This window comes from Narcine bancroftii, chromosome 1, assembly GCF_036971445.1.
Source record: "Narcine bancroftii isolate sNarBan1 chromosome 1, sNarBan1.hap1, whole genome shotgun sequence".
NCBI classification, from domain to species: domain Eukaryota; kingdom Metazoa; phylum Chordata; class Chondrichthyes; order Torpediniformes; family Narcinidae; genus Narcine; species Narcine bancroftii.
In genome coordinates, this window is record NC_091469.1 from 435,866,045 (window position 1) to 435,881,756 (window position 15,712).

Sequence of the window (15,712 nt, forward strand, 5' to 3'; positions counted from 1 at the left end):
CACATGAAGTTCCTTATAGCAAATGATTAAAGCTGTAGATTGTTATAAATGGTTGTAAATTTGAAACAAAGAACAGTATCAAAACCACATTTGTCCCAAACTAAAATCAGATTGGAAAGATTTTTCAATCCCTCGCATTTCCAAATACACAGCCTTCACAACTTGTTTTATGCACACGATTTCCTGATTCAGACAACCCCACATTTTTCAGTTTTCAGTGGTCAAGTCGTGTCTGTTATGGATCTGGCTTCTGAGTTCCTGGGCACTTGAAATGGTAAACCAGGCTCTGATGAAACCTGCCAATACATTTGTGAATTAATTAAGGGCAAATTTACATGACCTGAATGGGTGTAACATATAGGTTACCTATAGTTGCATCCAAACTAGCATGAAGAAGAAATAAGGAAAAATCCAGCCTCTTTCCTTCATTCATCTCATATCCTTTGCCTTCTCTCATACACATAACCACAATTCCCTACACCTTCTCTGTAAACCCTCCCCTTCAATTTCATACCACATACACAAAGATGCACAAAAGGAACTAATATGAAAACATGAATCATTTACTCATATAAAGAATAATAAATACAAACTTACAGGGCAGTTTGGTGGCCAACCATGGTGAGGAGTTTGGCACGTAACCACTTTTTGATGCAACAATAAACAATTGAGCTCCAAGTGTATACTGAAAGGTGATGAAGACTATCCCATCTGAATCAGAATATCCTGAAGTAAATGAAGTGTGGTTGGTAAAAATCTCAATTAAGACTTTACCCAAAGGCTGATGTGTACTGGAATCACTCACGTGGACTTTCAACGTCACTTCTGAAAAGTAAACAGAAGAACATTATGAGAAAGTACTAATCAGACAGAAGGTTAGGCAAAGAAAGCAACTTTGTATTTAAGTTTTGGCTACTGTTATGACTTAATTAGATACACCCCTTACCCCTACTTATTTTCATAATGCAGAAAAAATTCTACACAAAAATAAGTCAACAATAACATGTATTTTCAATATTACAGGGAGTAAAACAGGCAAGCTTATCAAACTAATAATAATTATGAAAAAACCTACAACAGTATGAGGCTTAATGGCACATTGAGTAAGAGAACATTGTTGCACATGACATCACTAATCCCAATGTAAGCAAGTATTCCACTTACTGCCTTAACCATCTAAATGCCTGCTCTGCTTTAGTCATGATCCTTGACCTTTGCACACAGGTCCCTCGGTACAATCTTGGGCCATACCATCCATTGTACATTTTCTAACCTTATTAGTCCTTAAGTGCATCACCTTACATTTTTTAGGATTAAGCTCCATCTGTCATTTCTCTGTTCGTGTTAACAAATCATTCTGCAGCCAAGGCTCTCTCTGCACTATCAACACCAATACAATCGTAAACGTCCTATATTCATAGCTCTGGTTTTCACCCATCCCAAAGACGGGCAGATTGGTGGATTAATTATTCACTGTAAATTGCCCCTTGTGTGTACGTAACTGGTAAAACCTGAAGGGAAATTGATGAGAATGTCGGAGGAACAACAAAAAAAAAATAGATAAAAGTAGGATTGGTGTAAATGGGTAGTTGGTGGTTCGCAGGGACTTGTTGGGCCAAAAGACCTGTTTCGTGCTCCATCTTTCCTATGACTCTCCAACTTACGACTCTGTGGAAAATAAAGTTTCACCAGCCTCTTTCCGATAATTCATAAATCACAGAAATAAGGAAAAGGGGTACCAACACTGACTACATGAAGGGTATAGTTGCAGGGCAGCAACTTGACTTCTATTTCTCCAACTGTATCACTGACACTTCAAATAGAAAATAGAAGATGAAATCTACTGTGTTTAGTGCAGATTTCTGCAGCGAAGTCAAAATTCACATTTATTGTTAGAGCACAAACGTGACATCACGTACAACCCTGAGATTCTTTTCTCCTGTAGGCAAGGTAGAAATTCTAATTATTGTTAACTGTAAACTATACTCAAAAAGTAAACAAAATAAAGAAATGCGAACAAACTGACTTTGCATTATGGAAAAATAAACATTCAGCAATAAATAATAAGTAAGGGTTCTTAAATGAGTCTCTGACTGAGTTTGTTGCTGAGGAGTCTGATGAGGGGTAGCAGCTGTTCCTGAACCTGGAGGTACGAGTCCTGCAGTACCTATATACATTTTTCCTGATGGCAGCAGCGAGAACAGAACATGTAGTGAAACATAGAAAGATGAAAATCTTCAGATGCTGTGATTGAGCAAAAACACATAAATGCTGGAGGAACTCAGCAGATCTCATAGGAGGTACAGATATACAACAGTACCTTGATGAAGAGCTCAGGCCCGAAATGTTGGTTTTACATCTTTACTGCCAATGGACACGGAGACCCGCTGAGTTCTGGCAGCATTTTTGTGACAGACCATGTCCATGGTAATGTGATTGATGATGGCTGCTGCTCTATTATGGCAGTGTTCCATGTGAATTTTCTCAATGGTGGTTGCCTGTGATGTCCTGGGCTGTGTCCACTACCTTTTGCAGGGCTTTCTGCTCAGAGATTTTGGTGCCGCCATACAAGGCTATGACGCAACTGGTCAGCACCCTTTCCACTACACATCTGTAGAAGTTTGCCAAGGTTTCTGCAAACTATTGAGGAAGTGGAGGCACTGACATGCTTTCTTTGCAATGACATTTGTTTGATGGATCCAAGAAAACTCCTCTGAGATAGTGACTCCCAGGAATTTTATCTGATCACCCTCTCCACCTCTGATCCCCCAATGAACACTTTATCATACATCTGTTTTCTTTTCTTTTCCTGAAATCCTCAATCAGCTCCTTGGACTTTTGACAATTGAGTGAGATTTTTTGGTTAGAACACCATTCAGCCAAGTTTCTATTTCCCTATTGTACGCTGACTCTTCCCCGTGGTATCATCACCAAATCTGTAAATGGTAATGTTGTCATACTGAGCCACAATGTCCTCGGTGTAATGAGAGTAGAATAAGCAGCTAAGTATAAAACCCTGTGGCGCCCCAGTGCTGACAGAGATTGTAGAGGAGATGTTTATGCCAATCCACACTAAATTGGCTCTGGGAGGTGAAGAAATCCAGGATCCAATTACTCAGTGGGGTATTGAGTCTTGCAGTTTGCTGATTAGTTTTGAGGAGATGATGGTGTTGAATGCTAAATTGTAGTCAATTGAGAGAATTCTGATGCATGCATCTTTGCAGTCCAGGTGTTCCATAGTTTTGAGTAGAGCCAGTGAGATGACATCTGCTGTGGATATGTTGCTGCAGTAGGCAGATTAGTACGGATGCTCAGACAGCAGATGATATGCTTCAACATAAGCCTTTCAAAGCACTTCATCACTGTGGATGTGAGTGCCACTGGTTGGTTACGACACTTTTGTTTGGCACTGGTACAATTGAAACAGATGGGAACCACGCCCTGTCAGAATGAGATGTTGAAGATATTCATGATAGCCAGTTGGTCAGCACAGGTTTTAAGAACTCAGCGAGGTATTCCATCTAGACTGGATGCTTTCCTCATTTTAGCAAACAATTGTATAGTAATTTTGAAAATTAGGAAATCTGCAAAATGGAAGAAAATTTAAAACACTGTACGCCTTCAATATCTAAAATGAAATTTAAAACTGTTCAGCTGGTGAGGAGTCATTGCAGAAAATCAATTTTACTATTGTTGTCAGAGACTTGTCAACATAACAAGTTAGTTTTAAGTTGCAGAAAAGGTAGGGTAACCACGGATTGGACAAAGGAAATATTTGTGATCGGATGAAGCCAAGTTAAATGTGCATTTTCTTAATGTCTCCTTAATTCAAACAACCTGATTTCATCCCCTGGCAAACAAGGTCAGCAATAACATTATTGAGTTTGTTAAGCTTTCAAGCCATTTAAATCAATCAGCGATCTGACCTGTGTCTATTGGAAACAGTGAGTCTGATCTACAGTCACACAAGACCAGTAAATCCAACATCTGAAACCCCTGGTTTCCATTGTACTCAAAAGCACGGATACCGAGGTGGACTCCAAGTAGGACATATCTCTGTGATGTCCACCCTCCTCCCCATCAGCATGCTTTTGCCAATGCAAAGTTTCTAGAGAAAAAAATTAAGGAATCAAGGGCAAAATTACCATTCCAGAAGGACATGAGGAATTGGTGGGTACTCAGATGTGGCTCACCCCCAACTCTCTGGACTCTGCACTTCAGCCTGAAGATTTCTCCCTGCATCCTGTGGACTGGACAGTGCCCTTGGGCACAGGAAGATGTGGCAGTGACAGCTTCACGTTAACTCTTCAATGTGGCGATCCTGTCCCCCAGCTGCTCCCTCATCTCAAACATCTGGCAACCTGTGCTGATGGAATTTTAATGCCAGTCAAACCAGGGCAGGCCCCTGGAGAGTGTTGTGGAAAAGAGAATAAGGGGTACAGGGGTATAGCTTCTTTAAAGTGGAAAAGCGGGTAGGTAAGGTGAAGAAGGTACTGGGCTTCATTGGACAGAATATAGAGTATAAAAGTTGGGACCTCATGATTCAGCTGTACAAAGTATTGCTGAAACCACATTTAAATGTGTGCAGTTCTGGTTGCCCAGCTGTACAAAGGATATCAATAACTTAGAAGGGGTGAGATTCTCCAGGATGTTGCTGGGACAGGAGGTGTTGGATGGATTGGGTCTTTCTTCCCTTGAGCCAAGGCTGATGGGTGATCTTGAGGGACATGAATGAAGTGAATTCTTTTCACTCAAGAAAAGTCTTTTCCCGATGGCTCAAGAACTAGATGGCATAGGTTTAAGATGAGAGGGTAAAGATTTAGGTGGGACCAGAAAGGCATTATTCTTTTCACTCAGAGGGTGGTTCACATCTGGAATGAGCTGCCAGAGGAAACGAGAGAAGCAAGCGCAATAACAATATTCAAAAGGCTTTGTCTTCCTTGAGGGGACATGGATGGAAAGAGTTAGTAAATTCATGTTCCCATGGGTCCACGTATCAGAGGACGTCAAGACAATGATGAAGAAGGCTTACCATTTCCTAAGGAGTCTATGGGGAATTGGCATGTTGATCAATAATGTATTTCATCTATAGATGCATACTCTGGAAAGTATACTAACTGGTTGCATTGTAGCCTAGCTTGGAAACTTCCTCAGAGAGTAACCCTAACCCTCACGAAGTCATCACAGGCGCTGATCGCCGATCCACTGAAGACATATATGTGAGGCCTTGCATCAAAGATAGCCAACATCATAAAGAAACCCCCATGGAAGAAATTTTTTGAAGAAAGGACTGACATTGTCGCTAACATAATTAGCAAACAGCTGTTTTAATACAGCACCTGTTCAGCGAGACATTATTTAGAAGCTAAGTTGAAGCCTTAACCATAGTCAAAGATGGTTATCAATAACAGTGGTTATTGATGCACTCTTCTTAAATTAGACAAAACTATGATTTCAAAGGCCTTGATGTAGTTTTCAACAAGTTTATTCCATGTTGTGATCCTATTTTCTGTTGCAGTTTGATTGTCTGTATAATATAAGTGCAAGGATCGACAACGAGATAGACAACAGACTCGCCAAGGCAAATAGCGCCTTTGGAAGACTGCACAAAAGAGACTGGAAAAACAACCACCTGAAGAAACACACAAAGATCAGCGTGTACAGAGCCGTTGTCATACCCACGCTCCTGTTCGGCTCCGAATCAAGGGTCCTCTACCGGCATCACCTACGGCTCCTAGAATGCTTCCATCAGCGCTGTCTCCGCTCCATCCTTAACATTCATTGGAGTGGCTTCATCACCAACATCGAAGTACTCGAGCTGGCAGAGTCCGCAAGCATCAAATCCACGCTGCTGAAGACCCAACTGCGCTGGGTGGGTCACGTCTCCAGAATGGAGGACCATCACCTTCCCAAGATCGTGTTGTGTGGTGAGCTCTCCACTGGCCACCGAGACAGAGGTGCACCAAAGAAGGGGTACATGGACTGCCTAAAGAAATCTCTTGGTGCCTGCCACATTGACCACCGCCAGTGGGCTGATCTCGCCTCCAACTGTGCATCTTGGCGCCTCACAGTTCGGCGGGCAACAACCTCCTTTGAAGAAGACCGCAGAGCCCACCTCACTGACAAAAGTCAAAGGAGGAAAAACCCAACCCCATCAACCAATTTTCCCCTGCAACCGCTGCAACCGTGTCTGCCTGTCCTGCATCGGACTTGTCAGCCACAAACGAGCCTGCAGCTGACGTGGACATTACCCCTCCATAAATCTTTGTCCGCGAAGCCAAGCCAAAGAAGAAGAAATAAATGCTTGGAGAAGTAGATTTTGGAGGTGGATAGCAGAGGAAACTGCAGTCTACTCTCTAGGATATATTATGTGAGATAAAGTCTGTGAAATGATTCTAGAAGACCTGATCAGTTAATTTTGTCGACAGAATTGGCAGAGTCAGCAAAATCCCTAATGGGATGTGATTCAAACAAACTAAATAAACAGGTTCAGGGAGGGGGGGGGGGGAGGGGGAAGGAGGGATTAAATGTTGCCCCATCTGACCAGTGACCCACGCTGAGCCGAGATTCCAATGGGCTGAGGTAAGAAGAAGGAAGAAGTTAAACGACTAGAGAAGTACGAGGCTTGGAAGAAATTAAAGTTAGAATAAAAGTTGAAATCGGAGATGTTCTAGGTTTGTTTCTGGGACCACCTGTGAGTACTTTTGCTAAATTGTTGTTTACTGTATGTTACTTATGGTGTAAGAAATTAAGCTTAGCTTGTTGTCATGGGAAATCATCCTTCTACAGATACCGTGGAAATAAAAACAGCATGAGTTCTGAAACCAGAACTAGAATCAAGGAAAGTTAAACCAATTCCAAATGCTCCTTGCATGACAAGGAAAACCTGTCAGAAGGTAATACGATTGATAAAACATTGGCAGCAGGTAGGAGATCCTATCGTCACTCTGGGATCCTCAATGGAGACAGTAATTAAAGAAACTGGTGATGATCAGTGAGTAGTCACTTTTAGTAGTGATTTAGTAGGGACAGTGGAGGAACTTTTCACCTAACCAAAATTCAAGCTTGATGGGATAAAATGTGAGATGGGGTCAGAGACCCTCAGTGGAATCTGAATTATATGTTAAGTTAGTTTCAGGTTGGGTGGAGCCTACCCAGAACTAAGAAGGAAAAAGAAGTGTCTGCAAGCCCCTGAGGTGTCCAAATCTCCAGATCCACCTACCTATCAATACTTAAAAATACTCTTTAGAAAGGACAATGGGGAATCTGAAGAGTTAAATGAATTCCTTAGAACCATTGCTGCTGCCTGCCAGAATCTTGCACTCCATCCTTCACAAGAGGCTGGAAGCCCGCAAAATAAGCCTACGGAATCTTCAGAAGAAGATGAACCCATCCCATCAGCGCCATCTTTTAAAACTGCTCCTCTCCTGGCGCCATTTTCCCCCTTAAATCAGGGTCCCCACCCTGCCACTTTCCTTCCTTTCCAGAGCTCTCCATGTATATTACATAATTTTTCTTTTAACAGCAAAAACAAGATGGCTCAGTACCACATAATAGAGAAAAAAGATACATCCTTCAGTTAGTCTTGCCCCAAAGTGGTCTTTTTGATCTTATCTAGCAGCTCAAATCTCTTCACAACTTTTGTAAAAACTCTTCTACTTCTTTATTCTTGAAAATTCACCAATTACCTTTTGGGACATCAACCCTCAATGTTGCTGGGTAAATCATTGAATATTTTATGGTTTTGGATTGCAGTCGTCTCTTTACCTCATCAAATTATTTTCTTTGACCAAGGCAGGGCTAAAGTCCGGAAAAAAAACATTACTTTTTCCGTTGTCCACCTCTAATGGGCCATTGTTATTTTTTGAATATTCATATGCTGCCCCCAAAATCGCATCTCGCTCCTGGTAACATAAAAGTCTTACCAGGGCTGGTTGTTGATTGCCGTTTCTTCAGGGTCTGAGGGTCCGGAGATCCCTTTCAATTTGCAGCTTTGCATTTAACTTGTTTTGTCCCAGCATTTGTGGGATCCATGTTTCAAAGAAACTCACTGTGTCTTTTCCTTCAATTCCTTCTCTCAGTCCAATGATTCTTACATTGTTATGTCTGCTGAAATTTTCCATATGATCAATCTTGTCCATCAATTCTTTTCTGTCTGTATCCCATGTTTTTGCTTTTTCTTCTAGATCCTTTAGCCTGTCCTTTGTTTTATCCAGCTCAGCCTTCACTAAATCTTTCACTTTCTTTAATTTCAGATATCATTTCCAATGTCTCTTATCGCTGATTTAATGCATGTAAAATGAGTCCACAAAGTTTCCATCTTATTCAGGATGTTGGCTATATCTTGGGCCAACTGCCCAGCTCTGCTGGACTCAGTCAGTCCCAAAGCCCCTCCTGAGCCATTCCTCGTCCGGCTTTCGACGTTCCTGGCTGAGCTGTTGCTTCTTCAGTTTTTGGTTTTGGTTGCCTTGGCCATTTAGAATTAATTTTATCCATTTTTGATGATGAAATTCTGATTATTGAGCTTTCAAACTTAAAAAAAAACTTTTTATGGAGAACTCTTTCAAAACACATCAGCTCAGATCCTGTGCATGGCCACACCACCATGTTACCATGTTGTTGAAGAGTGCCTATGGAGATTGATGGCCCGAGTTGCAAGACGGCTTCTCCATCTCCTACCCAGGGTAAATTGGGGATTGGTGAGAAAATGATGTATTACTGAAAGAAGGCAATGATTCCATGACTCACTAGATGGTGAACAGGACAACAATCAATTATGCAGGCTGCCCACAAGGTGGGGATATTAGAGGAGTGACTCGGGCTTTGCAGAAGCTGGAGAGCCGATGGTGAATTTTTTTGGCAAGGTATAAATGGGATGAATGTGCTGGTGATTTCTTAGCAGATAATCAATGACTGGCTATCCAGATCTTGCTAAATTGCATGTTACCAAGACATGCTGTTACAAGTCCAGAGGACCCCAAAACCCAGCAGCAATAGATAAGCACCACAACAAAGGGTTACTTATACAAAAGTTGTTTTTAATTATCTTTGAACATGAAAATAGAATCAAACTTTAACTTATCTCTATTGACTCACTTAACCACCTTCTAATTCTAAGCACACGTGTGTGTAACCAAAGTTCTTTGGTTCACAGTCCAATCTCATTGGTTGCAGACAATTCTTGTACTGTGCACAGAAGTTAACATAAATAAGGTTTACCAGGCTTTGGTGCTTAACGGGTAAATAGTTACCACACTTGTTGGTTTTCAGAGAGAAAATTTTTCTTGTTTCAGGTCACCACAGAGTTCCTTTCTGTTTCTCCAATTCCAAGGGAAACACCGAACAGCCAGTCCTTTTTTTTTTGACCAGGTCATCTTCCAAAGCTTGCCAGCTTGTCCCTCTGGAACCTTCTCTCTCTCTTACTCCCTCTTCTCTGAGAGCAAAGCCTCTTTTTTCCTGCTCTCTGCCTGCAAAGATCACATGACCTTCCAGACAGCAAGTTCTGTTTTCCAAAGCTGCCACTGCCTGTTGTTACATTTATTGCCTTTTGCAAACAACAGTCTTTCATGAGTCTCTGAGCACTCTTCCAGAAGCTCCTGCAAAAATTCTGTTTTAAAGTGTTTGTGTGTTACTGCTCTAACAAACCTTTCCCAATTTATCTCCCAAACATCTCTATATACTCTGTCACAATGCCCAAACTTTTAAAATTAGAAATTTTAACTGGCAGACAAAAGCCTGAAATTACTACATTGGTCAATATGGATAAGGATAATCTTTTGTGAAAGCACAGAAGTCTACAGATGCTGTGATTGTAGTTAAAACACAAAAATACTGGAGGAACTCAAAGTCACCAATTATAGGAAGGATGTGAACAAAATAGAGAGAATACAGAGAAGATTCACTAGAATGATACCTGGATTTCAGCACCTAAGTTATAGAAAAAGATTAAACAAGTTAGGTCTTTATTCCTTGGAGCGTAGAAGGCTGTGCGGGGACTTGATAGAGGTCTTTAAAATTTTGAGGGGGATAGAGTAGATGTGGATAGACTTTTTCCATTGAGGAGAGGGGAGATTCAAACAAGAGGACATGAGCTGAGAGTTAGGGGGCAAAAGTTTAGGTGCAACACAAGGGGGAGCTTCTTTACTCAATGAGTGATGTCTCTGTGGAATGAGCTTCTGGTGGAGGCAGGTGCAATATTACCTTTTAAGAAAAATTTGGATAAGTATATGGATGTAAAAGATATGGAGAGTTATTGGCAGAATGTAGGTCAGTAGGACTAGGAGAGTATGAGCATTTCAGAATGGACAAGAAGGGCCATGATGGCCTGTTTCACTGTTGAACAACAAATAAATGTGGGCTCTTTGGGGTGTTGTGCCTTTTATTTTCATCATGATTGCGTGATCTTTTCCCAAACCTAAAACAGAAATTCTATTTCTCTTCCCACACACAGAGTATATTCAGCATTCTGTTTTTACATCAAACTTCCAGCATCTGCAATGTTTTGCTTTCTAGTACCTCTGTTTAAAAAAAATCACCATCTTCACTGTAGCTTGAGCCAGATCGGTCAATGTTCAGCAAGTCCGCTTTCCTCCCTACTGCAAGAGAAGTTTGCTACATATATTTAGCACTACTGTATCAAATATTCTAGTGTGGCGATGTGAGCCGTGGAAGAAACACAGCCACTATGTTGAGGGTCGTTAACGACTATTTTTATTCAAATTCAGCGCACCCCTTTAAGGGCAGCATGAGCTCAGTCACCTGGTGCACTGTGACATCATAATCGCTGCCCAGGGTGCGTGCTGGAAGGGATGCTGGAGTCGGAGAGAAACCGCTAATGAGGCCATTTCCCCATGGCTGCCCCGCCACATGGCGATAGAAGCGGGGCTGGTTCGCCATGAGGATGTGCACCGCCACACTAGTACATTTTTAAAAAAAATTAAGCACTAAATGATTTCTCATCTTTAACAAATTTTAACTATAAACACACCAAAAGGAGCTGGTGAAAGACAGGGTGCCCAATGTCACCAATCTCATTCCACATTATTCTTCCTGCTGAGTAACATGATGAAACCTCTCTTCATCACACAGTCAGATTCCTTTTGCTGAATTCTGGTTTAGCTTCTTCCAATGCACTCCCTACTATGGTACAACATTTGTAATGTGCCGTTATAAAAGAGAGAGAAAAAAATTCCAACATTAGGTCTTTGATAAAATATAACTTTCTTTCTAACTCATCAGTAATCTAATTCCACTCAACAATTGCAAAAATTTTAACATCAGTTACTGAAAACTATGGTGAAACCATGATAACACTGTTTGTTCTTGGAATATGGAAGATTAAATGGAAAAATCCCCAAAAAGCGCACTTGCAACATAACTAGGGCAGTTCCACTCGATCCTTTTTGAATCAATACATTGAGGGTACATTATACCCTGTGGGAGGGAAGTTTTAACCATAGCAACAAAAAGTTAATTATCAGAGTTGACAAAGCAGGAGTTGTAAGGGGAGCTGCAAGGCGACAGATTGTCACAACAAAAGGAAAGCCTACAAGGAGGGCAGTGAGGAAAGGAAGAATGATAGTGGTATAAAAATGCAGTGCACTCAGATGGGGAAAATTGTCTCATTTACACTCACCCATGGTTTTAAAAGAAATGAAGTCAAAGGTTTAGCAAAGGGACTATAAAGTGAAAGCCAAAGTACTTCTCATTTTGACTAAATGACACATACATCATTTCCTCTAATAACACAGAAAACTTTTAATGAAGGGGATTTTTTAAAAGCCTCAGCCAATTTTGTTCCAATGTTTATTTTCCTAACACTGGAAAGAGTTCACTAACAAGGATAAATTATAAAATGCAGTCACTTTTAAAATCTAACGAGCACAGGCATGCCTTTTAATGTGGATTTCAAGACCTCGAACAGATGAAAGAGTCACTGACATTTGTTTTACTTGGATCTAATAGAGACACCCTCCGAATAGAAACAAAATGGCAATCCAAAATTCTCCTCTAATTGTTGAGTTGATAAATGCACCATCTGCCATGGTACAGAGTTTATAATAAAGTCTCAGGTTTGAATCCCCCATCTGTTGTTAGCTAACCTCAGGTGGATTGTCAATTGGGCATTACAATTGCCTTGGGGCTTAAACAACAGTGTAAGTTCATTGAATCCTTCCACTTCACCTGTACCATAATTATTCATGATCATAGAAAGGGAGAGGTAGCCCAATCCCTGCTTTTGGATTTCTCAAACCAGGCAGTGATTTGTTCTGCTGCAATTTTCTCAACCAAAAATCAAGACCTTAAACTTATTCTTTGTCAAAGGAGCATATCCACTATGTAGCGTGGCCCATCCCTGCACCAAGATTCAAAATGATGCAAGAAGCTTTGAACAATGTAATAATATGCCACAGGATCTTGAATACATCTCATACTCAACCTTAAAAGGATTACCAAAATGCAATTAAAAAAATATCAGAAAGCACCTTGCAGATATTTTCTGTTTAGTTGCACTGTACAGTTCAAAATTACATTAGGGTGAAAAATATCCAATTATTCTGGACAGTTAGCATGCGGCTTGGTTAACAAAACTGTGAGCAGTATTAGCAATGAATGGATGTGGCAATACAATATGCTTAATGAGAAATTATCTCCGAAAAGATCCACAAATTCAACTAAATTCCATCTTCCAATTAATTCTGTGAGGTAATTCATGAATATATATACTTTGTATATTCTCTGTATGATTAATGAGATGTACTTGCAATTGCAAGGATTAAAAATATCAGTACAAGGTATGACCAAAATCCCATATATCCACTGGTAATTAAAAATCAACTAGACTAATTAGCTGAGCCATTTTGAAGGGATTCTTTATTCTTCTCCATACTGGCACACAACTAAAGTGAACCACTTAAAATCTGATCTTATTCCACAATGTGCTGCTTCACATAACTGTATCATAGATAGTGGGAATGACAGCCATGGCAGGACATACTCCTCTTGCAGAATGTCGATTGTGAGGGTAATCCACAACATTCCTGATAACTTCATCCATAGGAAGTGGATCCAGCTAAGTTAGGGAATTGGATGAACTCTGGATCATTGGGGAAGCTGAGGGGTAGATAGACAGGAGGAACAGGGACACTATCACACCTGAAAACAAGAGGAAGGTAGGTGGGTGACAGTTCAGGGACGGAGGAAAGGAGAACAGGCAGTCAGCATAGGCACCTCTGTAGATACTGTTGGGGGTGGAAATACCAGGGATAAGCCACACCAATCAGGTCTCTGGCACAGAGTCTGGTCTTATGGCTAAGAAGGGAAGAGAGAAGAGATGAGCTGCAGTGATAGGGGATTCCACAGTATGTGGAAGAAATTGAGAATCCTGGATAGTACCTTGCCTCCGTGGTGCCAGGTCCAATATATATCAGATCTGCATTAAACCATTCTAAGGAAGGAGGGTGAGCAGCCAGAAGTCATGGTCCATGTAGGGATCAATGATGTGTGTAGGAAAGGTGATAAGGTCCTGCAAAGGCAGTTCCAGGAGTTAGGTGCTAGGTTAAAGGACAGAACATCCAGGGTTGTGATCTGCTTTGCTGCAACAATAAAATGATTTCCCTCGTTGCATTTTTCCTTGAAAAAAATGCACTGAAGCATTGAAGGTGAGGTAGTAAGCATTGTTGTTTGTCATCTGTATCAATGAGCTGGATGATAATGTGGTAAACTGGATCAGCAAGTTTGTAGATAAACCAAGGTAGAGTATACATGGTAAATGGTAGGGCACTGAGGAATGTGGTAGAACAGAGGGATCTGGGAATACTGATACAGTGGAACCCCAATTTAACGTGACCCAATTTAACATGATCACCCAGTGGACCTCTTTATTCCCTTTCTTTCCAGAAGTGAAAACATTTTCAGATCAAAATGGAACACACTATAGAAGACAAAAATCTTTTTCAGTGAAAGATAAGCTTCATGCACTTGACACAACCAAGAATAAACATTTCATGGCTGGAAATCTCAGGAAGATAAGTTATGCGCGTCGCTTTGGAAAGTCGAGGAAGAGGTGGGTCTAAAGGGCAAACGTATAAAGACAGCCAAAGATGTCAGTCTCAATGACTCTCTGTACAAGTGGTTCGTTTAAAAATGCTCAAAAGGCCTTCCAATTTTTGGGTCTATTCTCAAAGCTCACAAGCTGAGAAGTTTGACCAGCTGATCAATGTAGAAACCTCACAGTTCAAAGCTAGCAAAGCTAGATCAGTTTAAATGCCGTCATGGGATTTCTCAAGTGTTAGTATTGGAGAAATTCGCTCAGCTGACAGTGTCGCTGCCAGTGAATACCTGGCAGAGCTAAAAACTCTCTAAGGTGGCTACGTTGAAGAACAAGTGTATAACTGTGATGTAACAGGTCTCTGCTACAAGATGATCATGGACTGCATGCTGTCTAGCAAAGACGACTCCCATCAACGTGAGGAATGCAAACAATGCAAAGATCGCTTTCACAGTTATTTTGTGTTAACAAGACTGGAACACACAAATTAAAACCACTTATGATTGGGAAATTTTGCTTTCCCCACTGTTTCCACCATGTCAACATGAAGTTGTTACCATCTGAGTACAAGGATAGCAGGAATACTTGGATGACCAGTGTCATCTTTGGGGATTGGTTTTACATAACTTTTGTCCCTGCTGTCCACGCTCATTTACGTAAGCAAAAGCTAGAACCAAAAGCTCTTCTTTTGCTTGACAACATTCTCGCCCACCTGCCAGTTGCCAACCTATTAAGATGTGACGGAAAGATCAAAGCTTCTTACCTCCCAAAGAACACTACATTTAAGATCCAGCCCCGAGGTCAGGGGATCATACTCTGTGTTCAAGCAGAATTACAGGCATGAAGTAATTCATAGAATTGTAGACAAATCAACCACACTGGAAGACTATCTGAAAAGCATGAACGTTAAAGAAGTTTGCCCTTAGGTGAGAAGGGCTGGGCAGCAGTTGCTGCTTGTGTGTTGAAAATTCTGGGAGAAGTGTCTGGGTTCAGCCTTTTCATCATGAAAATCCACCAAGGAAGATGAAGTTGATGATGATCAAGATGAAGAGGAGGGTGAGGCGCAGAGGCTGTTTCAAGTTAGCAAAGAGGATTTTGTTACTATAGCACCGGTTTCCGAACCACAGGACGATGACAATGAGGAGCCTCCACCCCCACCCTCGAAAGTGTCTGGCCTCGAGGCCAACCTATGATGGCTGGAGACCCAGAATGTGGACCATATAAAAATCCTCCAACTCGGAAGCATTTTGCGTTTCGCTCGCAGCCAGTGACCTGCTGCGTTCAGGCAACACACTCTATTGCTTTTTTAAATGACAATTGTAAGAAATAAGATTATTTTTAAAAAAAACACTGTATTGCACTCCGATTTAGCACGATTATATGGTTATATGACCATGCTTTATTCACAATCGGATTTTTTTGGACCCAAACCATTGTGTTATAACAGGGTTCAACTGTACATAATTCCCAGAAAGTTGTAAAGAGAGTTTTGGCATCTTGGTCTTCTTAAAACCAAAATATTGTGTTCAGGAGTTGGAATGTTATTGTAAAGTTGTACAAGACATTGGTGGGGCCAAATCTGGAGTATTGTGTGCAGTTTTAGTCACCTGACTACAGGAAAGATAACAATAAGATTGAAAGGGTACAGAGATGACTTACAGG

At 41.0% G+C, this 15,712-nt stretch overlaps 1 protein-coding gene across 3 annotated transcripts in view; it reads right to left on the reverse strand.

Moving 5' to 3' along the window:
• fam171a1 (family with sequence similarity 171 member A1) overlaps positions 1-15,712 on the reverse strand; it is a 192,480-nt gene that overhangs the window by 74,826 nt on the left and 101,942 nt on the right. For 2 of the 3 annotated variants that reach the window (XM_069914325.1, XM_069914326.1), the window contains exon 2: positions 598-825. In XM_069914325.1, the coding sequence (XP_069770426.1) occupies positions 598-825 (228 nt within the window). Of the gene's footprint in view, positions 1-597; positions 826-15,712 lie in introns of those variants that run through there. The other variant, XM_069914327.1, reaches the window with a different exon arrangement.